This window comes from Rhinolophus ferrumequinum, chromosome 25 (genome assembly GCF_004115265.2).
Source record: "Rhinolophus ferrumequinum isolate MPI-CBG mRhiFer1 chromosome 25, mRhiFer1_v1.p, whole genome shotgun sequence".
NCBI lineage: Eukaryota > Metazoa > Chordata > Mammalia > Chiroptera > Rhinolophidae > Rhinolophus > Rhinolophus ferrumequinum.
The window spans coordinates 4459513-4484117 of record NC_046308.1 but is presented as its reverse complement, the minus strand read 5'-3'; the positions used below and the strand labels follow the sequence as shown (position 1 = coordinate 4484117).

At 38.7% G+C, this 24605-nt stretch overlaps 1 protein-coding gene across 4 annotated transcripts in view; it reads right to left on the bottom strand.

Annotated features, from left to right (window-relative positions):
* Window positions 1–24605, bottom strand: part of SBNO1 (strawberry notch homolog 1) — a 45464-nt gene that overhangs the window by 9997 nt on the left and 10862 nt on the right. For 2 of the 4 annotated variants that reach the window (XM_033097589.1, XM_033097590.1), the window contains exons 5-25: window positions 21633–21733; window positions 18443–18539; window positions 16358–16518; window positions 15341–15474; window positions 15040–15130; window positions 13537–13698; window positions 12517–12652; window positions 12324–12429; window positions 12057–12210; window positions 11429–11611; window positions 10322–10419; window positions 9082–9233; window positions 7301–7498; window positions 6761–6928; window positions 6487–6662; window positions 6022–6153; window positions 4431–4566; window positions 3596–3708; window positions 3440–3511; window positions 2895–2994; window positions 302–376 (exon numbers count right to left, since the gene is read on the bottom strand). In XM_033097589.1, the coding sequence (XP_032953480.1) occupies window positions 302–376; window positions 2895–2994; window positions 3440–3511; window positions 3596–3708; window positions 4431–4566; window positions 6022–6153; window positions 6487–6662; window positions 6761–6928; window positions 7301–7498; window positions 9082–9233; window positions 10322–10419; window positions 11429–11611; window positions 12057–12210; window positions 12324–12429; window positions 12517–12652; window positions 13537–13698; window positions 15040–15130; window positions 15341–15474; window positions 16358–16518; window positions 18443–18539; window positions 21633–21733 (2745 nt within the window). Of the gene's footprint in view, window positions 1–301; window positions 377–2894; window positions 2995–3439; window positions 3512–3595; window positions 3709–4430; window positions 4567–6021; window positions 6154–6486; window positions 6663–6760; window positions 6929–7300; window positions 7499–9081; window positions 9234–10321; window positions 10420–11428; window positions 11612–12056; window positions 12211–12323; window positions 12430–12516; window positions 12653–13536; window positions 13699–15039; window positions 15131–15340; window positions 15475–16357; window positions 16519–18442; window positions 18540–20715; window positions 20743–21632; window positions 21734–24605 lie in introns of those variants that run through there. The other 2 variants (XM_033097591.1, XM_033097592.1) reach the window with 2 other exon arrangements.

Below are 24605 nucleotides of genomic sequence, written 5' to 3'. Positions count from 1 at the left end.
ACAATGCATTGTGTGTTCGTCACCCAAAGTCAAATCTCCTTCCGCCGCCATATATGTATTTGACCAGCGCTAAGTCCTAACTAGTAAAGGAAGTGCCACCAGTCAGTGAAGCCCAGCGTGGGCAGCACAATTAGACTAGGCTACCATGGAGCTTTGGGAGATAACCCAGGTCTAAGCTCCAGTCCCGGCTTCAGTGTTTTTCAAAAGCATGACAATTGATCATATTATGAAAACCCAAGTTGACAAAAGCATCAACAACAAAATGCACTTTGATGATACGGCAGCAGTTATGCACCATCACCTTTATCCAGAGTAAGAATTCCTGAGCGATCTTCCACATTGATCAGGCCAACTCCTATCAGTCCCTGTCGAACATCTGTAAGAAAAGAAATTTATAAGAAACCCATGGCCCAAATGACTCAATGAACTGTTACCAGATAATCAAACTAGATCAAGTTCTAGCATTAAGATACGGCCTATGTATCTTTCATCATTCCTATTAGCTGAATTAAATGGAACCCAGTCCCCACAGGTCTTTAGGCACCCTAAAGCCCTACAGTACTCAGCTCCCACACTGTATTTTATTATTTCATTACGGTAATCTTATCTTTCCAACAGCAATCTCTGGCAGTGGAGATCTGTTGTCCACCCACAGAATCGGCACAATTTTAACATGGAACAGACTACTACCTTGAGTAAGTATGTAAATAAGAATATAATCATGCTTCCTTCCCTTATCAGTATCACTAAGGTGATGTAAAAAAACAACATGTGTAACAGTCTACATGTTCTGAATTGTGTTCCTAAGAGGACAGTTTATGGAGCTTTTAAAAAATATTGGTGTCCAGGCTCGAACCCACTTACAGAGTAAGGGAGTAAGAGAAAAGGGTCAAGAGGAAGCGTGACGATAATCCTATTTACACATTCATTTAATCAGCTAGCACTCTGCTACGTGCTCAAATGGTTTAGATTCTATGGGTGACAACTGTGTAGCCAAAGATCTCTACTGCAAAAACTCCTTTTGGTAACCTACCCTGTGAGGAGAAACTACCTGTATAAAAGGATAGCTGTATTAATTCAGCACTGTTTATAATGGCAAAAACAGGAAAACCAACTGACCAGTAAGGGAATGGCTGAAAAAATTTATATAAGCTTGCTGTAGAACACTATGCAACACATTAAAAAATGTGGGAACAGCCTGGTGGCTCAAGTGGTTGGAACGCCATGCTCATAACGCCGAGGTCGCAGGTTGGATTCCCACATGGGCCAGTGAGCTGCGCCCTCTACAGCTAAGATTGTGAACAGCGGCTCTGCCTGGAGCTGGGCTGCCATGAGCAGCTGGAGGTTGGTGTGGGCTGCTGCCAGCGGCCAGCAGCCATCGTGAGCGGCCAGCAGCCAGCGAGAGCTGCCGTGAGCTGCTGCGAGTGGCCTGACCACTGGCAACTGACTGCCTCAGCCAGGGGAGAGCGCAAGGCTCCTAATACCAGCGTGGGCCAGGGAGCTGTGTCCTACACAACCAGACTGAGAAACAACGGCTTGAACCAGAGTGGGGAGCCAGGAGAGGAAAGGAGGGAGGAGGCGGAAGAAGGGGGGACGGAAATGTGTTAGTGCTATAGATACTAACTTGTAAAGGATGTCTGTGATGTGTTAAGTGAGAAAAATATGTTGCAAGAAATATTAACGACATTTAAAAGGAAAGGTCTTTTAGGCGAACGTAGAGAAAAGATGTTGGAAGGCTGCCCCTGTTCAGACTGTCAACATCTGTGACCTCGGCAGCTGGGAAAGGAAGGTGGGAGTTAAGGCGAGAGTATCGACTCCTCGTTATATACTTTCAATTATTTTCATTATTTACAATTATTAAGCAACATGTAATTTTTGAAAATTAGAAATAAATTGAGGAGTCGTTTTTGACACTCATTCCAATGACGAGAGAGAGAGCGAGCGAGAGCACGAACAGGGCCAAGTCTTCATTGCTTTTTTGTTTTGTTACATGCCATCAGTGATTATCAGCACCCTAAACATTGGTTCAACTTGAAAGGATTTTCTAGTGAAAAATGCTAACTCTACAATGATAATATTTCAAATATCTTACATCTATTTATTTTTCAAAATATTTTCACAGTTTCCTGAACTAGGTACTAAAATCATCTAGACAACTTACATTTATGGGGTAAAAATGTACAGATTTGCAAGATAGGCCTAAGGATTTCTATAACACTATCTAGAACTTTCTTTTTTTAAAACTTTTATTTAGTTGTATTTTTCCAGGACCCATCAGCTCCAATTCAAGTAGCTATTTCAATCTAGTTGTGGAGGGCACAGCTCACAGTGGCCCATGAGGGGATCGAACTGGCAACCTTATTGTTAAGAGCACCACACTCTAACCAACTGAGCTAACCAGCTGCCCCAGAACTTTCTTTTTTTAATATGGAAATTTCCAAACACATACAAATGTAAAGAGAGTATTCTATAACCACACACATGTACTCATCACCTAATTTTAACAACTCTTAACACATGGCCAATTCTGTTTTATCTCCACCCCCACCAACCTACATAAGATTATTTCCTAGGTACTTTAACATTTTGAAAATTAAATTTTAAGAACTATTTGGCATAGTGATTTTAAATTAATCAAACAAAACCATTTTCTTCTCTTAATCTAGTAATAACAGGTAATAAACTATGTCAAGAGCAAAAGCACTTCATTTGAATGAAATTTAATAAATCTACTGCTTATTATAGTTGATCAGGTTCAGGCGTTAACCTTCAATTTCTAAACTTTATGCAATTTGTGTCCAAAGAAAACTAAAAACAACAGCCATGTCAGAACAGGTTTTAGTGCCTCCTTGTCGGTACTCATTTTCCTTGATATGATGATTTTAAAAAGGTACCTTTAAAGAATTCTCCAGGATAGTCTGGAGGTGGTGATACCATAGGAGAATCTAGGTTTACAATGGATTTCATGACAATTTCTAAAGCATTTCTTCCATACTGTAATGAAAAAGAAAATCAACCAGTTTCAGAATTTGGATACTCTTCAATAACATGACCAACTGAACACTATAAAAACTATTATTGTACCAAAGATTCAAAAACAGCAGAACTAAATTATCTTTATATTTTATCCTGCACAGCACCTCGTTTATACCTTTGCACAGAGCAGACATTCAATAAAAATAAATAACTTCCTTTACTTCTGGGAACTCACACTCGATTCATTCACAAGTATGTATTATATTCCTATTTTCCAATAGGAATGAAAAGATGATTATACTGCAGAGTTGATCACTAAAGATCTAACTGATATGTGGAATCCTGTCTTACAGGAAACCATGATTTTACAACAAAGTCGTAAAACGAGGCAGTTTTAATCATAATCACTTTCTTTTGTTCACTAGAGACACTATGACAAGTTTTCAGAGATACTGAAATGTACCTTATTGTCAAAGTTGAACCTGCTCAGATCTCTAGATTCTGTTGCTCTTCTGTCACCATGTGTGAGTGCCCCCTAGTAAAACATAAAATTTCCAATCAAGAACCAGAGACAGATAACATATACCACCTTTTACACATGTCTACACAACTCACTTACCAAACTCTCAAGTCTCTTAGCAACAATAGATGCAAATCTTTGTTCTCCTGCCAATTCAGAAATCAGAAAGACATATTCGGGAGCAGTAACTTGGTTTGACCTATGTGTTCGTCCTGTAATGACATTTTAAAAAAATCAGATCATGTTCACTACATACGGTATTCTGAAATCTAGTCCTAGCATTTAACACTAAGCTGGTATCCAGAAACCCTGAAACAAGAGGAAAAATTAAAGACTGTAACAGTTATCATAACTCCCCAAAAGCTACAAAATCAAAACACTGACTTGAACGACACCCATATTCAGAACGCTCCCCGCCTTACAAGGGGCAGAAGCCATAAACTGTTAATGATAAACGTACTATCATCGCCACCCGTTTGCTCAACTACAATGTTGCTGATGCACAGCTGCTCTGGATTCTCCCCAAATTGTTGTTTTTTAAAATCACCAGGTAACAGGGACATTAAGACGGAAGGGAGGCGCCATGTGCCCTCAGTGAAGCCACTTAAGATTGAAAAGGATGGGAAGCAGCAGGTGTCCTGACACGGACCGTGTACATCCTAAAGGTGTATAACGACACTGCTCAGGAGCCCTGTGCTTGGACATCATGACGCAAACCCCCAGAAACCCCACTGAACATCTTTTACAGCTTTTCAAATAGGTGTGAACTCAGGACGTACTCTCTATTTTAAAGGTGTATGCAATACACAAACACCTCCCAAATCTACAGATGTCGCGTTTTTAAGATGTCTGAGATTAAATATAGTTTGATGTGCACACACTTCCCCAATGATTCTTAGCCATTTATTAGGTGCAAGTGAGTATAAAGACTTACCAAACTGTTGAATTGCTCTATCAGCACTCCAGGGTAATTCCAAAGTCATATGAACTCGTCGCCTTTGATTTTTAGCTCTCCGATCTGCTTGTAATGAAATACCTGAGCTGGCAGCTTCTGAGATGATAGCAATATTCTGCGTAAAATGTAACAAGAAAAAAAAAGGTCATCTTTGCATAAAGAGACGCAGGGAAGAAACCTAAATAAAGTCCTTAAAAGCAGGCTACTGGTGGCCCACCAATACCTATTCTCCTCTTCTTCCCAAGTTACAGAACCCCTCTCTTTAGCTGGCTACGTGGCTGCCCAGAATCAAGATTACATTTCCCAGTTTCCTTGCGGCTAAGGGTGGGCACACTCCAGCCAGCAGGCTGTAGGTGATGTGAACCACATCCAGGAAAAGTCCTTAAAAGTTAAGAACACGCCCATCTCCTCTTCCCTTGTCGGCTGAACTGTAGAAGTGTAATGGATGAATCTGAAAAAGCTGTTTTATATGGAGGTGACTGGCAAACGGAGGCTCACATATTAAAGGAACAAGACAGAAGAGGCCTGCTCTTCAAGGGGCCATACCAGCCGTGGTCTACCTACTCACGGACAGAGGTACACGGGAGATGTCTACATGGGAAAACAAACTTCCAAAACTTGTTTATGCAATATGGTTCTGGATCATCTGTTACTTAACGGCCAAAACTAATTACAGCTAATACAATTCCTAATGCATATGGGCCTAAACACATGAAACAAGTACATAAAATAACTAATACTACCTACAATCTTTAAAATATGTAACAGGAGCTTTTAAATATATTTAAAGACCATTTTGATAGTGGTAGCTATCACCTATTTTCTAATTGCAAAGCAGAAAAAATCATTGAAACATAATGCAAAATGTGGGTAAAGAGATGAGACTTTATTCCACCCTTTTTAGATTAAGACATGAGGCTGTGTGGTGCTACCTATTTTTTTAGCAATCTCATCAGCAAATACTTATAGCAATTCCCACTAGATGGAGGAAAAACTGATCTGAGAATCTTAAAACTGACAAAAGTTTATTTAACAGTGCGAGCCTATAGAAAGAAACAGCTGCTGGAGGCAACCAAGCTCTCTCCAGTGGTCTGATAGGCAAGTTCAATCCACCAAGTCATTCAGAGTAAAGCATCCTAATATAACATAGCATAGCAAAAAACGAGAAGCAAAACCAAAGGATATTACTAATCTGGGCACATTTAGTGTATTTCTATATTCAAAACTGGACTGACACCAGAGTGCAGCATTAGATGGGGGGCCTCTAAGATGACCTGAGAGAACACAGTATTTTTATATTCTGACTAAAGATTTCAAAAGCCTCCCAAGTTATCAAGAGCCACATCTAATTCTGTGTACAACACAAAACAGTTATTACATTCAATTTATGACAAAATAAAATGTGCAAAATGTTTGGGGATTATGTATAATTACTAAAAAATATAAAATAACAACATTCAACAGACATACTTTATATTAAAAGGAAAAAAAAACCTTTCGAAGATTAATCTAAATGTCTAAATATACGGGCAATATTCTTGTCATTGAAAAGCATCCCAGAGTCACACACCTTATCTCCATCCATAAATCTTTGCTTTTCTGTGATATTTAGTATCTCCACAGGGACATCAAGTTCAGATCTTGACTCGTAAGATATGCTTCCATCATCATTACTTACAACCCGCCCCTTGCGGCCAGTCATCTGCAAAGCGAAACAGTGTCACTTACAATTAAGGTACCTTACCCAGGTACTCGGGACTCCTTCATTAGAAAGACCTGGTGTGAGATGGAAGGGGAGGCTGCCTGACAGGTACAGTAACAGAAATCAGTGTCTTAGGGCAGACACTCACATACGAGGGGCAGGAACTCACTGGCTCTTAGATGAGAACCAGAGCAGAACAAGAGTTCTAAGATGTTTAAGAGAGAAAATTAGATTATTATGTGATGATACCCAAAATACCACTTATTCTACAGGGTTTTAAAAGTGGCGAAAACCTACGAAGAAGACACACAGCCCTGATCAAGTCATATTTACCTCAGCTACGTTCTCAGGGCCACCAAGTTCATCAATAAGTTCATCCAGGGTGTTAGGAGGGAGGTCTTCAGCTAATTTTTCTAGTTTATCAAGTAGGTCTTTCTTCATCTGCTGGGCCCTTTCCACAGCATCCTGACTTGTTATAAGGCTATTGTTACTGTTGGTGTTACTGTTAGCTAGATAAAGTACATTCGTTAAAAATCAGTACAAAGTTTAAATATCGGTTTTGTTCAAAAGTACATTTCACAGACAAAGCAAGCTTTCATATGGATACCTGGTGCACTATTAGGAGCAGGCGAAATAACTGGTGTAGATGAAAAACTAGGTCGTTTTGATCCAAGACCTGATGCTAATAAGGCACTTTGAATAGAATCTGGATCTATACTTTTCTTCCTTTTTTTATCTTTGTTTTTCTTGTGGTCTTTTCTGATTAACCAGGGATCTGAAAAGTTAAGGCAAGGTAAGTGTCAAACCATTTGTTAAAACAAGTCCAGAACCTTGAAAAACAAAACCCTGAATTCTTTTTGTGTGTTAACCGATAACTTGGAAATGATCGTCAACTACAATGGCCGAGTACATCCACGGAGTGTAATTCCATGGTTTGAGGTTAAAAATCACTGCACAAAATTGAGGTCATCATCTCACAGAAATGAGCTAAACTTCCGGACAGACAAGCTTGGCGCTCTCCACCAACCAAAGATTAGAATATGTATGATTTGTACTTCACAGGGAAAAAAAGTTTTAATACAATACCCCATTTAAAATACAGAGACACGACCATCCTTGAGTGTAGTTAACACACTGAGGAACTCACCATCTTCGTCATCCTCACTGGACTCGTCTCTAAATGGGTTAAAGTCATCATCGTCTCCAGAACTCATGTTTTTAGAGCTCCCGTAGTCACTTTCTTCATTATCAGAGGCATCAGACTCGCTGCCACTATCATCAGAACTGCTACCAGTAAGGCCACCGACTTTTCGTGCTTTTTTGGCTTCTCGAGTTAATTCTTCACCTACCCTCAAACCCCAAACAAGAGAGTCAGCCCAAACACACTGTTTTTTTCCTGTTGTAAAAATCCAGGAAATTACATTTAATTCATGAGTTAATTCAAATAAGAATTGCAGGAGAAAAGCATTTACTAAGTATAAAAGAACAAATCAAATTCATGGGCAGAGGATCTGGATAGACCAAAAACAAAACAAAAAACAACAACAACAAAAAATCAAATTCACAAACAAGTGCTAACCTTTTGGACTCACATTAGAAATCAAGTTATGTTCAATTATTCTTAAGAAATTAGAAAAGTACATATTCAAGACTGCCTCCAAGTGCACAAGTTTCAAAATAAATTCAGGACAACAGAGACAAAACAGAATCTCTGGTATTGTCACAATTTAATTGTGTATCTGGTTGGGATAAGGCCTAATAATTAATCTTATAAAATACTTAAAAATAAAATAATTAAAAACATACTTCACAGAATATAATTGACCTTGAACATCACTGGTTTGAACTGTGTGGGTCCACTTATACATGAATTTTTTTCAGTAAATACTGCAAACGTATTCTTAATTCCTTATGACTTTCTTAGCATTTTTTCCTCTATCTTAGTTTAAGAATACAGTATATAATATTTATTACATATAAAATATGTGTGAATTGACATTTATGTTATAGGTAAGGCTTCTGGTCAACAGTTGGCTATGAGTAGTTAAGTTCGGAGGGAGTCAAAAGTTACATACAGATTTCTGACTCCTCGGGGGTTCGGTGCCCCTAAACCCCTTGTTCAAGGGTCAGCTGTACTTTAAAAAGAAAAAAAGCCATCTATAAAACTTCAGTTTTAAAAGCCAAACAAGATGCTAATCTAAATTATCTTAGTGAATATTCAGAAAAGATATCTGGAACAAACCAATCAAAGCTAAGAAGACCATTAGAAGGCTGACATATTTCAGATGCCACTGATGCTAAGACACAGCATAATGTCCGTGTCACTAATAAAAATAGTGCCAATTATATATAACAACCAAACCATTTTCAGGCATATTAAAAATGGAAAATAAAGTATTTTTTAGAACGAATGAAATAGGGTCAAAGTGCAGGCGCTGTGTTTAGAACACACAGCATCACGGTCTTTACTGTATAATAGGTTATTATCACCATTGTAGAGAAAGACGATGAGAAGGTAACTTCTGAAAGTCAAACAGCTTCTAAGCTCCTAAACACAAACTCAAGTTTGCATTATTATAAAATGGATAACACCACACCCACAAGCTGGGTGCATCTGGGAAGACGCTCCAACCTCTTCATCTTTCTGTGCCTTAGTTTCTTTCCTGGCTATAAAACTGAAAAACTATGACTTCCTTTCACACGGATCCACTGTGTGGCCAGTGCTTAAGGCGAGGCCTAGCACCAGTCATGTGGTTCAAGCCCTAATTTAAAACGGGGTTACTTGTACGTTCAAAACTACATGAGCAACAGTGAAAATATACACCCACTTGCCAATTCAAGGAATGCAGTTAATTCCCAGAATAGATCTGCTTCCAAGTGCTCAAATTTACACTACTTTCAATACTATTAAAAAAAAAAAATACCCACCTTTCCGCTTCTTTATTTTGTTTTCTTTACAAGGACTATCTCTTGGTGAACTGTTGTTACTTGGGGCTGTCAAATCGATTCCCAGCAAACTATAAAGTTTTTTCCTGTCTGGAGCAGGGAAGTGTTTTTCAATGAGTGACTGCAACACTCCTCTGTTTGCAGAAGAGAGAAAAAGTGACAGTGAGTAGTTCAGTTTGCAAAATAACTTATTATATATAAAGTCATACCGAATATACTTCTTAAAAATGAACATACTTTGTTCAGGCTTACAAAGTATTGATAATCAAGCTCAGTGAGTTTTAATATTCTAGGTCAAGGCTGTCCAACCGCAATATAATAATGGCAAGCCAAGCCAAATATGCAATTTCTACATTTTCTAGTAGTTACATTAAAAGTAAACTGGTGAGACTAACTTTAATAATATATTTTATTTAATTCACTATATCACTTCCAATATGTAATCAGTGTTTTACATTATTTTTTTTATGTCTTTGAAACCTGGTGCATATTTTATACTTAGAGCATATCTTAATTTGGACTAGCGGTGTCACCTGCTCAAAGCTACGTGAATTAGAGGCTATCATTTTAAACAGGGTAGCACCAGGCATACCAGCACAAGTAAAATATAGATTACCAAATAAAATACAGATTAGGGGCATCTTTTGCTTTTAAAAGCAGGTTTTATTTATTTCCATCTGAAAAAAGAGCCACTTGAATGTATCCCCTAAGGCAAGAAACAGTATGGCGACAAAGGTTATTTTGCTACTTTTACTACCCAAGTTAGAATTGGAAGGTTAGGCCAAAAACTGCAGAACAATCCCTAAAACATTTTTTAAACTCTTTTTGAATACCTCATGACTATTTGCAAGTATTATAGCTTACTAAATTGGGGCAAACTACACTTACTGCTTACTCATATATGTACTTATTGAAACTGTAATTTCAAATACACAAAGGCAAAAACAAAAACCAAACTGCCACGGATTTCCAAGATGTACAAGACAGACAAAAATCAAGCCCTTTCGTTAGTCCAAATACTGGGCATAATACTGTCAAAATGCTTAACCTTTCAGCATTTGCTTTTCCCCCCCAATAGATACACTGCTATGGATACACAAAGAATGGAAAAACTAAGGTCAGAAAAACTTGAAAGACAGTATAGGTGAATCAAAAATTTTGTCTCCAGGAAATGCCAACATGTAAATTAATCTAAGTAAAAACTCAAAACCAAAAACATTACTTGGCAGTTGAAACAAAATCATTCAATTCTCCCCCGCCTTCTTCCAAGGCTTCTAAAGTTCTGGCTTCTCCTGTCGACTGCAGACCAATTACAACACACTGGAGAAGAAAAAAATGTATGAATTAGAAATCAACACATGCACGTGATTTCTTAAGACATATTTTAAATGTTTAGTAAACAAACTATTTCAGATTAAGAATGACCCATTATGGTGCAGGTGTGCTCATTTATTTATTCTACATATATCTGAAACACATTATGTGTAAAAATAGGCCAGGAAATAGGATTACAATAGTGGACAGAATTGAAGGCCCCCCCTGCCCAGTTCCATGTGCTTTAAATATATACATATATTCACGAAAAAGAAAAAACCCTTAAGGCAATATATATCCACCTGTTATCAGTGGTTATATCGATGGATGGCCAGATTAGTTATGTTTATTTCTTTTTCTTTTTTTTTAGGATTTTATTGGGGAAAGGGAACAGGACTTTATTGGGGAACAGTGTGTACTTCCAGGACTTTTTCCAAGTAAAGTTGTTGTCCTTTCAATCTTAACTGTGGAGGGCGCAGCTCAGCCCAAGGTCCAGTTGCTGTTGCAGGGGGCACAGCCCATCATCCCTTGCGGGAGTCAAACTGGCAACCTTGTGGTTGAGAGGACACGCTCCAAACAAATGAGCCATCTGGGAGCTTAGCGGCAGCTCAGCTCAAAGTGCCGTGTTCAGTCTTAGCTGCAGGGGGTGGAACCCACCACCCCTTGCGGGAGTCAAACCAGCAACCTTGTGGTTGAGAGCCCACTGGCCCATATGGGAATTGAACCGGCAGCCTTCGGTGTTAGGAGCACGGAGCTCCAATCACCTGAGCCACCCGGCCAGCCCAGTTATGTTTATTTTCTTTACACTTTTCTGAGCTATCTAAATTTTTTATAACCCAGGCATTGCTTTTATTATTTTAAAAAATGTATTCTTTAAAGTCTTAACTACATTAATACTTTTACAACTACTATTTAGAAAGAGCAGTCTTTATAGTTAGAAAACCTCAACACCCAAAAGACTTTTAAAAAAAACATAAGCAAAGAATGAAATCTTTTAATGTGTCATCCAACTTACTTTTCCATTCTTGATTTCTTCTCGAGCTAGCTGCACAACCCTTTTAACTTTGGATGCTATGCACAAGTATTTGAAAAATCTCTGGTGAGCAGACCAGAACTGACCCCACATGGATTTCTTCATTCGCTGCTCAGCATCAATCAGATCAGCAGCTTGCTGAAATCGCTCTCTGGCAATGACCCACTGAAGACATACAATCAACATTTTGGTATTTCATCTCTGAGTGTAAGTTACCTTTAAACAACTAATTCAATCAAAATAACGTTAAGGGCAAGACCATTTAACATTACTTTAATGAAGCATATTCACTAACTTGGGACTCTATACATGTTTTTAGGATGCTCACATAGAGTTGTCCCCAAATGCCTATTAGCTAATGTGGTCATTTTAGGGAATAGTTACACTGCGATTTTTAAAATGATGCAACTGAAATAAATGGCTATTTTTTAAACAAAGTATCAAATACAAGACTTGGAAAACTGACAAACAAGGATCCGATGATCTATCTGTTGTTTTATAGCAGAAATACACTCCTGTGGGCTGACCCACATTACACTGAACAAAACTGACTAATAGAAACATTATTAGGTGCATTAAAAATACTAGGAATTAAGGAAATCATTCTCACCAGCTTGACTGCTTTGTTATACATTTTTACATAGCTTTGAGAAAGAAGAACTTCCTCGATTTTGAAGGTCACTCCAGTAAAGCTCAGCTGTCGAGCAATGTACATTCCTCTAAGCTTCATATCCATAGCAACTATTTCCATGGCGCCAACACCTCTGAGTAAAATTAAAACACACAGTAACTATCATTAAATATAGTAGGGCGTGAACATACATGAAAGAGGTTTTAGACTGCTGAGAACAAACAGTGCACACTGCAGATGCATTACCTCCGTTCTACTGCCTGAATAAAGTCACTGAATTCTCGAAACGGGGTTCCCTCGCCCCATATTCCAAGACGGTTCATATAGGCCATGTTTCGTGGTTCAGAAGCCCCTGAAAAAACCCAATACATATTATAGCTGAAAAAATAACCTCTATCTTTTAAATAAATATGTATCTTTTAAATAAATATCTACTTACCAGTGGCACTAGCATAAACAACTCTGGCTTTTGGCAATTTGTTCTGAAGCTCTAAAACTGCTAAGCCTGTCTTGGTTGGCTTTGAAGAGCCAACAGGACATAAGTTTTTCGCTTTATGACATTCATCAAACACTATCTGTAAGGAATGAATTAAGGAACATATCACATCAGCAGTTATGTGTCTCCAATCTTTCAGGAAGTCAACTTTTATTTCCCAGAAGCCTTGGAAAACATCCAATATTTCTGGGGTTGTGGCCCTGGGATAAAATTCAAGACTATTAGGGGAAAAGCTGCAGTTGATAACAAGCCCCGGGCATTAACTTGTTAAATAACACCCACGTGGTTACCGTCCAGCTTTGTCAAACCTTACCATTCTTCCTTTTTTGCTTCAGATTTTTTTTTTTTTAAGATTACAAACATAAATGAAACCATCTACGTGCTTCTCCTTGATTTCACCCCCTCCCTCTCAAGTCTCAGAGGCACCCAATGAATTCGGTATTTATCTTAAATATATTTAATTCTTAATTAATGGAAGAAAGGATTCACTGAGACAAGAAATGTACACCACGGAGACAATTTTGGCAAATTCTGTAAGTAGAAGCACGACTGGTAACCAAATTAATCAGCATTTCAAATACTGGTACTCCTCGTGCAGGACATGTAAAGCTATGCTGTGGGCAAGTAAGTCTGGAAATCACTAAGGTAACATTAACAGCTTTTCCCCTTAGTCTTCTCAAGCACTTTACTATGTAAATGTGCAAATGTGAATCCCCCAGAGGGAAATATCATATTCAGCATTTCCCACACCTATTTTCCTAAACCAGGAACTTAAGTATTGGCTTCCCACATGACAGTTACAAAATAGAAACAACTTTCTAACCCCCTTGGACTCTGTAATCATTAAAGCTGTCTGTCACCCCAGCAATTTGTTTAATCTCCAGATTCCTATTTTCCAAGTGTTTATCCTTACATTAACTTTTGTGCCATTAAAAATATAAAAACATTTGTTGCAAAGGATACCACTCCGTCGAAGTCATCACCGCACCAATGTAGGAGCTGTTTTAACCTAGTTTTATATTTACCGCCAGACTGACTTTCACCAATAAGGGAAGAATAGGTTGCAAAAATAACACCCTTTTTCACGCTGCCATTATGTTTGGAAGAAATTTTTCCATACTTAAACTAAAAAAGAAAAGAGAAGAATGTAATAAATGTCTTTTTCTCTCTGAAACATTTATCCCACCCAAACTTCTGCAGCAGGAAACTTGTGGTCTATGATGAGCCTCAGAGAAGTCAAGGACCTCCTAAGACCACACACAAACTTTCTTGTACGTACGTGGATACGTACACACAATGCATGCACCTGCATATGCATACATACAACTTTATAGTACAAGGATCCCGTTTTCAAAGTCTCACAAAAAGTCTATCACCAAAAAAGATTCCAAACTCCCCTACAAAAGTTACAATATTCATTCTACAAATACTTATTGTGCACTTACTATATACAAAGCACTGTAATTAAGTTCTGAGGGAAATATAAGAATAATGGTTAGTAATGTAGCCTTCTTCAATTACACTGACTCAGAAGTCAGAACTATTCTAGATGCCAGTTACACATTTTTTTTTTGTTTTGAACAGTTAGTCATTCAATATGTATCGTTGTTTCCCTGAAAATAAGACCAGGTCTTATATTAATTTTTGCTCCAAAAGACGCATTAGGGCTTATGTTCAGGAGATGTCATCCTGAAAAATCATGCAGGCTTATTTTCCAGTTAGGTCTTATTTTCGGGGAAACACGGTAGTACTTTACCTACCAATCCAATCAGTAAAAAGCAGCACTGGTGCGCAAGGGCACTACTGAACCAACTTAGGAATCATGTGCAAAGTAGATATGCATCTACTTCTTTTCAAAGGGCTAGAGGGAGGCACTTGCAGGAACTAGGTCTATCTATGCCACCCTGGTAACTCCAGCAATTGGTGCAGAGTTGGACAATAAAGATTTGCTAAAAATAAACATTAAGATTGTAATCACATTAAACTGCTTTAGACACCGAGGCGCACTGTCTTCTACTTGACAGATGTGTCTCAACACGAACACAGGTGCAGGTATGGAGGTCCACTGGATGTCTAAGTATCAGACCCAGTCTCCAAAGCACAATTCGATGGGCACACCACCTGTCCACACAACTTGACTACACCGCACCCTTAAACTCAGTTATAGGAGTTTCACCCACATAAGATTACTTCAGAAACAAAGACAAAAATAACACTGAAGACTAAGAGCATAAACTCTGTAACAACAGAGACAATGCCTATTTTTTGTTTGTCACTACATAACCCTACCTGTCACAGTATGACACACAGTAATCTACAAGCCAAGAGTGGCTAGCACTCATCAGGCTTTCTGTGAAAAACTCATTCAACCCTTGTAACAACCCTACGAAGTAGAAACGTATTATTCCCACCTCATAAATGCGTCAATATTTATTGAATGACCAATTGAATAGAAAACTTTCATACCTTATTTAATGAATGGACCAAAATGTTTTTTGCTCCAATATCCCTCAAATCTCTTTCAGCATCATACTTTAAATCATTTGAAACACTGAACCTGCCACACACAAAAAAAAAAAAGAAAGAAAAAGAAAAGAAAAATACACAAAATTAATTGCAAATTCCATCATTCTGGCAGTATTCAGGAATAAATAAAACTAGGCCTTGACACTTCAAAGAAAAGTACACCGACTCATTGAAACCCATCCCCACATGCTGAAGTAATTATTCACACATGAAGCTTCCATAGCCAGTCTTTAGCACTTACCACAACGCTCTTTTTCTACTCAACAAATAATTTTCATAGATGATTCCTGCTATCGTCCTTCCTTTTCCTACACCAGCACCGTCACCTATTAAGAAGCCAGCACGATCTCCATTAGGTAGGAATGTTTCATGTTGCTGGAAAAAAAAAAAGCTGGTAATTAATCTACTCCTTTCGGTATTTTAGGATCAGTCTTTCATATATTGTTTTAGGATTATGTTACTGTGATCTATGCTTATATAAATGATATAGTATAGCTTAGTATGAATACTTTCATATTTACTATATATTCAATTTTGCTATCCTCACATGCACCAGGTGACTAAAATTAAATTGAGGAGCATTCTTCCATGCCCCTTTCAACAAGCAAACAACCGCACACACACTTTCACATTACACATAAATATGGCTGTTTGGCCATTACTTATTTTACAAAGATAGAGTATGACAAAAATCCTTTGAAAACAACTGGCATAACTCTAACATTGTTTTAAAAGCTGGTACAACACCCAAACAGTAATACCAGTTTATTCAATCATCCCTAAGGGTGTGGGCTTTCAAATCTTTTCTAGCTTTCAGCCATTGGGGGTGGGGGGTGGGAAGCTGCAACAAACAGCCATACACATATATACGTAAACACACATATATGCATATATGTATATATAAACGTATACATATATGTGTGTGTGTGTTCTTATCTAATAGTTCTATGAGACAGACCCCAAATAATGTAATTGTTAGGTCAAAGGATATATGTATTTTTAGTTTTAATATATACATGCCCAGTGAATTCCAAAAGTTTATGACATTTGTCATTTCCACTAGCAATGCACTATCCACACATCCATGCTACTAGCCACACATCCATGCTACTAGTTTAATTTTCTAACACATAAAACTTCTATAAAAATCACAAGTTTTCATGCAAGGAAAATTTACCTTCGGACTAAAACAACTATATTATATGGACTAAGATTAAAAGAAAAATGCGGTATGTAGCTATGAAATACTATTGCTTACCTGGGCTGCATATGTAATTGCCTCAAGCTGTAATGCTGATAACCAGCCATTATCAATGGTTTCTTCAGAAATGGATGTTTTGTACCAAACATCAGGAGGGGTAACACTGGATAAAGAACTAGTTTCCACTACAGCATCTGGGTGACGTAGGCCAATTTTTACTAAATGAAAATCGAAAAATACATTTTAATTATTCTGGGTTTATAAAACATTGCAACATTTTTCCTATGACAGAGAAAATATAAGTAAGTAAATAGGTAACTATATACTCCAGGATTCTATAAAAAGTCACTGATTAATGGTAAAGTACTGCTTAAATTTGACTAAAATGACCTATTTATCAACTATTTATGCTTTCAGTAGAGACTTGCTAATTAAAAAGATCTAGAAAAATACCAACTTAGGGGCCGGTCCGGTGGCTCAAGTGGTTGGAGCTCCGTGCTCCTAACTCCGAAGGCTGCCGGTTCGATTCCCACATGGGCCAGTGGGCTCTCAACCACAAGGTTGCCAGTTCAATTCCTCGAGTCCCGCAAGGGATGGTGGGCTCCGCCCCCTGCAACTAAGATTGAACACGGCACCTTGAGCTGAGCTGCCGCTGAGCTCCCAGATGGCTCAGTTGGTTGGAGAGTATCCTCTCAACCACAAGGTTGCCAGTTCAATTCCTCGAGTCCCGCAAGGGATGGTGGGCTGCGCCCCCTGCAACTAGCAACAGGCAACTGGACCTGGAGCTGAGCTGTGCCCTCCACAACTAAGACTGAAAGGACAACAACTTGAAACTGAATGGCACCCTCCACAACTAAGATTGAAAGGACAACAACTTGACTTGGGAAAAAGTCCTGGAAGTACACACTGTTCCCCAGTAAAGTCCTGTTCCCCTTCCCCAATAAAATCTTAAAAAAAAAAAAAAAAAAATACCAACTTAGTGTATACCACCAGGTTTTCCAGAAGTAACAGAACATAATCCTAGGTCCAGAAGTTTACTTGAATAATCATTCACTTCAATAGTGAAAAAAATGTTTGCAATATAATTTTATCTTTAAAGGTATGTCGAAAGAAATCCTGGCTATAAAATTAACAGTAACCAATTTCCCAAAACGTGTAACGTGAATATAATTTAAAATAGTTGTCAGCAAACTGTGTCTATAAATGGTCAGATAGTAAATATCAGCTTTGTGGGGCACCTGGTCTCTTTTATAACTACTAAACATTGCTTTGTAGCAGGGCAAAAAAGCAGCCATAGCCAAAAATAAACCAATGGGCATGGCTACATTCCAATAAAACTTTACTTATAAAAACAGGCAGTAGTCCAGATTTAGTTTGCAGACTTTTAGTTTAAAGGGCCTTTGATAAACTTTCAATCCTTTTGTGAAGACTATTATTGGGGGAACAGATATCTAATTTCAGATACCACAACCTAAATTTCATTTTAATGACCACAAAAGTATGCGATCCAGACATATCTGGTAAACAGAAATTTTTAATTTAACGGTATTTATTATTAGTGACTTTTTATAGAAACTCAGAGTATATACAAGACTAATTCTAGCCACAGATTTTTTTCATCATATCACCCCCATATAATGAAAAAGTGAAAATTTTTACACGAAAGCTAAAAATTATTAATTTTCATGGTTATTATGGGGGAAAAAAGAATTGGTATTAACGTAAACCACGGAATTTGAAGGGCACATTTTGGTTTTAAGATTCCCATATTTTTATGATTAGATAAGTTGTATAAACTACATAAAGCTAAGACATTTACATCTCTGCAATTTACTATGATTTTAATAATCACTGCTGATATGAGCAAAATTAACTTGAAATAAAACCCAAGCTTGTATTCTTGGTTTTAAAAGACTGCAATATAAAACAAAGTTCTATTATTAATTTGTGCAGAAAAAAATAATAAACAGTAAAATTTTCATGTAGATGTTTTAAAACATATTGTAGTTTAAAACATAACATAGCTCATACTTGTCAAAACATGGATAGATCCCAATAAACAATAATGTGTGTGGGAAAGCTAGTTAAGTTCAAGAGGAACCCAGCAGTCTTTCATTATTCTGACAAATCCCAAAGACATACATTTTATTGGCATATACTCTGCATAGGTTTCTGCATGACCCATTTCTTCTTCATCTTCTTCCTCTGGCTCATCTTCCTCTTTTACAACAGGAACCTTCTGTAACACAGAGAGCTTTATCAGTTCTAATGCAGAGACCGGAGGTCCAGCCAACACACAGAAACACTCTTCTGTAGGAATACCAACTCTTCAGTCTCAGAAACAGGACATACAACTTCTATATTCCCTACAATTTGGCTCACACTTTGTGGCTTCCCTGCTTCTCCAATGATGAGCAGACAACACACGACCTACTCTCATCCCTAACACACACAGTCACCGCAGGGCTCCAGCTTCCTTCCAGCCGCCATGATCTTGGTTTACTCTCCCCTTCCACACTGCCGACCACCTTCCCTGATGCCCAGAAAGCTCTCTAACCTCAGTTCTCACTCCTCATGCCAGTTCCAGGAACTGGGAGGGGTTTGGAGACAAAGGCAGATGAACCCCAGCAGCACACACATCCCACAGCGAGCACCACGGGCAGAAACTGTTTAAGTCTCACACCCACCCTCTTTCCAGTTCACTTCCATCTGTCTTTTTTCCCTCAGATCCTAAACCAAAACCCCATTAAACTGTGGAGTTGAAAGGTTCTTCTGAAGGGCAGAGAATTTCCTTTCCACGCCTGTGTCTCCATAGACACAACAACAATCACATATAGGATCCCGTACCATTTACTCTCCAAACTTTGGCACATCTGACAGTAAAATGGGGAGCTACTGTAACTATGCCAGGAAAACTGGAGTGGACCCAGACTGTTCTAGGCAAACTGAGCAAATGGTCACCGCAGTCGTGTTCCCATGTGTTTCTCCACAGAATCTTAGACAGAGGTCGAGAGGGATAAGGGCATAGGAAGACCTTGAACAAACCTCTTTTCACTACCAGTAAAACCACTTAGGAAAGCTCTTTATTAATGTGTGCTGGTTCAAGGAAGGTACAGAGTAGCTGTGAAACCCATCAGACCAAGCAAGGAGGAGGAGAAGAGAAAACCCAGTCGGGACCTACAGGTTACGCCAAGGATAACATGGTATTGAAAGGTAAGGACAGGCTCTTCTTCCGTTTTTATTTACTTCTACTTAGTCTAGCGCAGACTATGATGGCACGCAGATTCTCAATAAATGTGGAAGGGAAAGGGAGGTGGGAGATCAACATCTAATCAATACCAACCCATGGAGTCCTCAGGAAAAACCCACAGACTCCCAGCGTTCTCAGTAAGTATGCCGAAATGAAACCCAACTTCAGAAACTGGAGACAAAATGGGTTGTCCAAAGAAACAGACAGCACTCCCATTTCTGCTGTTAGTTATTTGTGTAGTCTGGGGCAAATTACTTAAATTCTGAGTCCTCCCATCTTCACCTTCACAGCTTTTTCTCACCTACAAAATGGAAATTCACACTATGCTAAATGACCAGCCTCCTCCTATCACATCTTCCCCTACTGGATTAAAAAAACAGAAATCACCAAGAGTGTAACTGAAGGTAAGTTGGTAATACTAAAGGGTCACAAAATCCAGGGATCACACACGTAGTATTCGTAAGCCAGCTGGATGTAAAACTGCAATTGCCACCAAGCTTAGGGTCCAGATACATGGAAGGGACACGGTGGTACCTAAGGAATGCCTGCCCACTAAACAAAGTAATAATACTCACTGCTCAAGTCTAGGCACATTTTACAACATGGGAAATGTGGGCCCAGGGCTGTACAGTACTCCCACGTTTAAAGAGAACTTAAAATCAGGATTTTTATGTTGCCAAAATTCAAAATTTTTCAAACTATTGTGGAGGCCAAACAAAACACATGTACCAAGTGGTTTTGGTCCACAGACTGGCTACCAGTTTGCAGTCCGTTAGCTGTTTCCTGCCTGCCAGCACAATACAGAACTTTTGGCACATTATGGGCAAACATGGGATGGACTGTGAACCTGGGCACCAACCACAGAAAGCATTCCTTCAAGAAAAATGCATTCTTATTGCCCCAAAACTCAACTTCTAAATAAGAGTCGGCAAACAACGATTAAGCAAAGTGGGTGCTGCCAGCACTCGTTCTCCTGGTCCCCACTCAAAACCTCAGACCGCGGTTACTCGGCTGTCTCTCTAATCGCATATTCCAGCCCAAGTCCTATCAATTCTCTGATATCGTTATGCACCGTCACCTCTCCCTTTCTTCCTTTTGTCTTTCCTCTCTTTCCAGTCCCCCTACTGTAGACCCTTAGTCTTTCCCTTTTGGATTACTTACCCACCTCTTAATCTCTCCTCGCTACGTGACTCTTCCTGAATCACTAACAGGTCCCTCCCACCTCCAGTGCTGCTGCACCAAGTCCAAAGTCCTTCAAACACAACTCAGGACCGTACACAGAGCCCAAATCGACCACTGCCACTTCTTCCTGCAAGCCAGGTGTCTTGGCTTAGTGTCACCTAAGCACACAGCCATCGCCTCCTCTGTGCCTATTAATGCCTTAGCTCCCTTCCTAAAATGCCCTCTCGAGGTCTCTCCATACTCAACACCCGAATTCCATTACACCTCTGCCATAAAACGAAGTCTCCCAGGCCAGGGCGAGCTCGCCTTCCTCCAAACTCATAATCCTTGGAAGCATCACAATGTACCTTATTACTTAAAACATGTGGTTGTCAAACTGTGTGTCTCTTCAAGGGGAAGCCACGCAGCATACTTCTTGTAGCAACTACCACGCACACTCAGTATTATACGCAGCATAGTTCTCAAATAAATATATAGAATCAATCGACTTGAAGCACATAGCATTTCCAAAATGTAAGAAAAAAATATATAATTACTCACACCCAGACCAATATGTGATCTGATAGCTCATAAATAGCCATAGAGTCAGGTTCAATCCTAAAATGAACACGGTTACCATATACTTAACTCCACAATGTATTTTTCCTGATCAGGTGAGATTCACAATAAAAAGATGTCAGTACTGAATGTAATATTACATCCATCCCATCAACTATACAAGTTATAATCACCTTGGTTAGTACATACTAGTTTATTCTAGTGAAGTTTAATGCTTATTCATTAGTTTATGTAGCTGAGTAGCCCACCTTCACCCAAAGTTTTCTGAGGGTTATATTAGAGCTCTTTTAGCCAAGTGTACCTTCATACCACACAAAAATACAGACAGCTTTTGAAACTCACCATGGTTGGGGAAAAACTCCTCATTTTCATGTCATTTATCCATATTCTTGCTACTTCTTTATTAGAAGACTCTTTCTTTATTGTACCATTGCTTACATCAGCTGAAGGGGAGAATCAATTTACATATTAGAACAAAATCTCAATTTCTTTTCCTATATTTTTAAAAACTCAATAAAGTTTACCCACTTAACAAACTGAAAAACACCAATCTGCTTATCACTAACTTAAATTCAGCACAAGGATGAAAATATTCAAAGCTATGTACCATTATGGAAGTAAGAATTAACCTTAGAAAACAAGTAATTTAACAGGAAATGTGTGCACAGAAAATTTGAAAACTATTTATCAAAAACCCGCACCTTAACCAGAACTATTTCAAAGTTTATTTAACACAACTACCAAGAGCCAGCATTACTTTGAGATACCTTACTTGGTTCATTAAAAAACAAACAAACAAAAAAACCTGGTGCCCTCACCAAGAGAGACTCAATCTCACCTAATCTAATGGTACTTACTAACTTTCAAGGCAAACTTAATTATTTCTGGAAGGAAAACAAACGGCAACTCTATTTTCCCCTTCCCTCAGACTACAAATCCCAACAAGGAACCTTTTCTTCTCCTGTACCGGTGGTTTGCACACTCTTGAGATACAGCTACAGGAGCCCTCAATTTGCAGAGCGACCAAAGCAGACCTGCTTGGCCAAGGAGTCCAGGGCCCCTGGAACCGGCCTCCATCTTTAGTGTCCCCAGTGCACTCCGGCACTTGGGATTTCTGAGATCACAGTGTGAAAATCACTCCAGGGGCACGGATCAGCATTTTGTCTTTCTACCAAAAGATGCGCAGGATTTGGGAGGTCTGTCACTTGGGACTCTAAAATGACCAGGGTTAAAGTGTTGACAAACTAAGAAAGCTGGAACAGAGATAATAAATTTGTTTAATAGACTGTGGGACAGCCAGTGAACAGCTCATAGATGAGTGACAGGACTGAGCTCAATAAGGGATCAAAACCCAAAGAGAAACCCAAAGGGCTAAGGGCTCTAAAGGGGCAATACCCACACAGATAAGAAAGAAAAGAACACGTAACACCTTGCTCTTTGCAGTTTCATACTTTTAATGTTCTTCCCTTTCAGTAAAAATATGACCCTTTCCTACAATACAAACGTTTGCTTATCTTCAGCATTACTTACCCTGTTTCTTTTTCAGTCCTGGCCTCACCTGACAAAAGTTTCTCAGGCTTTCATACAAGGATGGCCTTGATTTGCGGTCGTTCATCTTTTAAAAATGATTACACTGGCTGTGGGAGATGTTACTGTACTAGATATTCCTCGGCCAGGTCCACGTCTATCCTGTTTTCTGTTGTGCTCTCTAAACTTTTTCCTCACAATGGCATATGCCCTTCTCCTTTAAATTAGGAAAGCATATGCTGATCTAAGGAGTGACATACTCAGAAAGCTGCTCACATAAAAGCAGCAGTCTTTCTCCTCACTAAATCCAAAAACTTGAATGAAAAGCAGCTTCCACTAATTGCTGATCATCCCATGTCTCCCAGGAACCATTCCAAGGGCTGCACTGCACTGTAGCTAGGTCTGGGCCAGTCCTGCTCTCCACAGCAGAAAATGGAAGTCAGTATTAAGACAGTTAAAATGACCGCGAGCGGTCCTGCTTTAAAATCTTTATTTCAGACTATGGAATCAGTGTCAGACTTTTGACCTACAGAACTGTAAGATAATAAAGTTTTGTTATTTATAAAAATAAAATAAAATAAAATGATTTCACAACCAGCATGTAGCTGCCAGGTTGTAGTTACTTCAGGGCAATGACGTGGAGAATAAAATTATAGCCATAAAGGCGTAACAGTATAGACCCAAATATAAAGATAAGGTTACCTGACTTTTAATTGCATCTGTCACTGGAGACAAGGTTACTTCGACAATCATCCTACAAACACTTCTTGCCCCTCCCTTTGGAGTGCCTCATGCCCTCTACTTTACAAACACAAGCACATTACAATTTCCAAGCAGTCAATTCTGCTACAAAATTCTATATTGGTCTGTATCAGGTATGAAAACTTACCTCCCAGTCAGAAAAATAAAGTACTTTGGAAGGGGGACTAGCTATTCAATACACACTGCCTCGTTCCAACGGCCTGATGAGCTGCTACACGCGTACTGTGTAGTATAAATCAGCATAAAGCTCCATTCTATCCCCATAATCCAAAACTACAACCCCAAGAAACTTCTTAACAAAGAAAGAAAAAGGCACCTATTCCTATGCAACGATAAAAAATAGTGGTCAGATCAGGATATAACCAACGTGAGTTAGCATCGCCAACAGTGCCCATCACCGTTACTACGACAGGGACTCAAAGACTGAGTTCAGTGGAGAAGGGAAGGAAAGAATATCCCTCTTAACAGTTTACATTTTTCAATTTCTAAACCTATACTACTAAAATTTGATATAAAGCCAAAGTTTAAAAAAGAGATGAATTCTATTTTACCCCTAAAAACTACCTTACTAAACACGAAGCTCTGAGAACTCCACCTTAAGTTATAACCTCTTTCTGCCCCATACCCCATTTTCCATTTTTCTCCGTAGCACTTACCCCCATCTGACATACTATATAACGTACTGTTTCTCTCCACTAGAATGAAAGTTCCATGAGGGCAGAAATTTCAATAGTTTTCTTCCCAGCCTTAGCCTCAAAATCCCAGAACAGTGCTCGACATACAGTAGACACGATGATATTTATATATCATTCTAAATATCTGTAGAATGAATGAGCTGCAACAAAAAAGCCACTCCAAGGCAGAAAAACTAACTATAAAAATCTACATTCTTTATGCACAAATGAATTCCTAAAAAGGTGTGATCAAATCATTGTTGAGCTTTCCTCCTTTAAATCAACCTATCCTTCAAGTATTATGGATTAGCTAGTGGTGACGATTGCACAACTCTGTGGATATACTAAAATC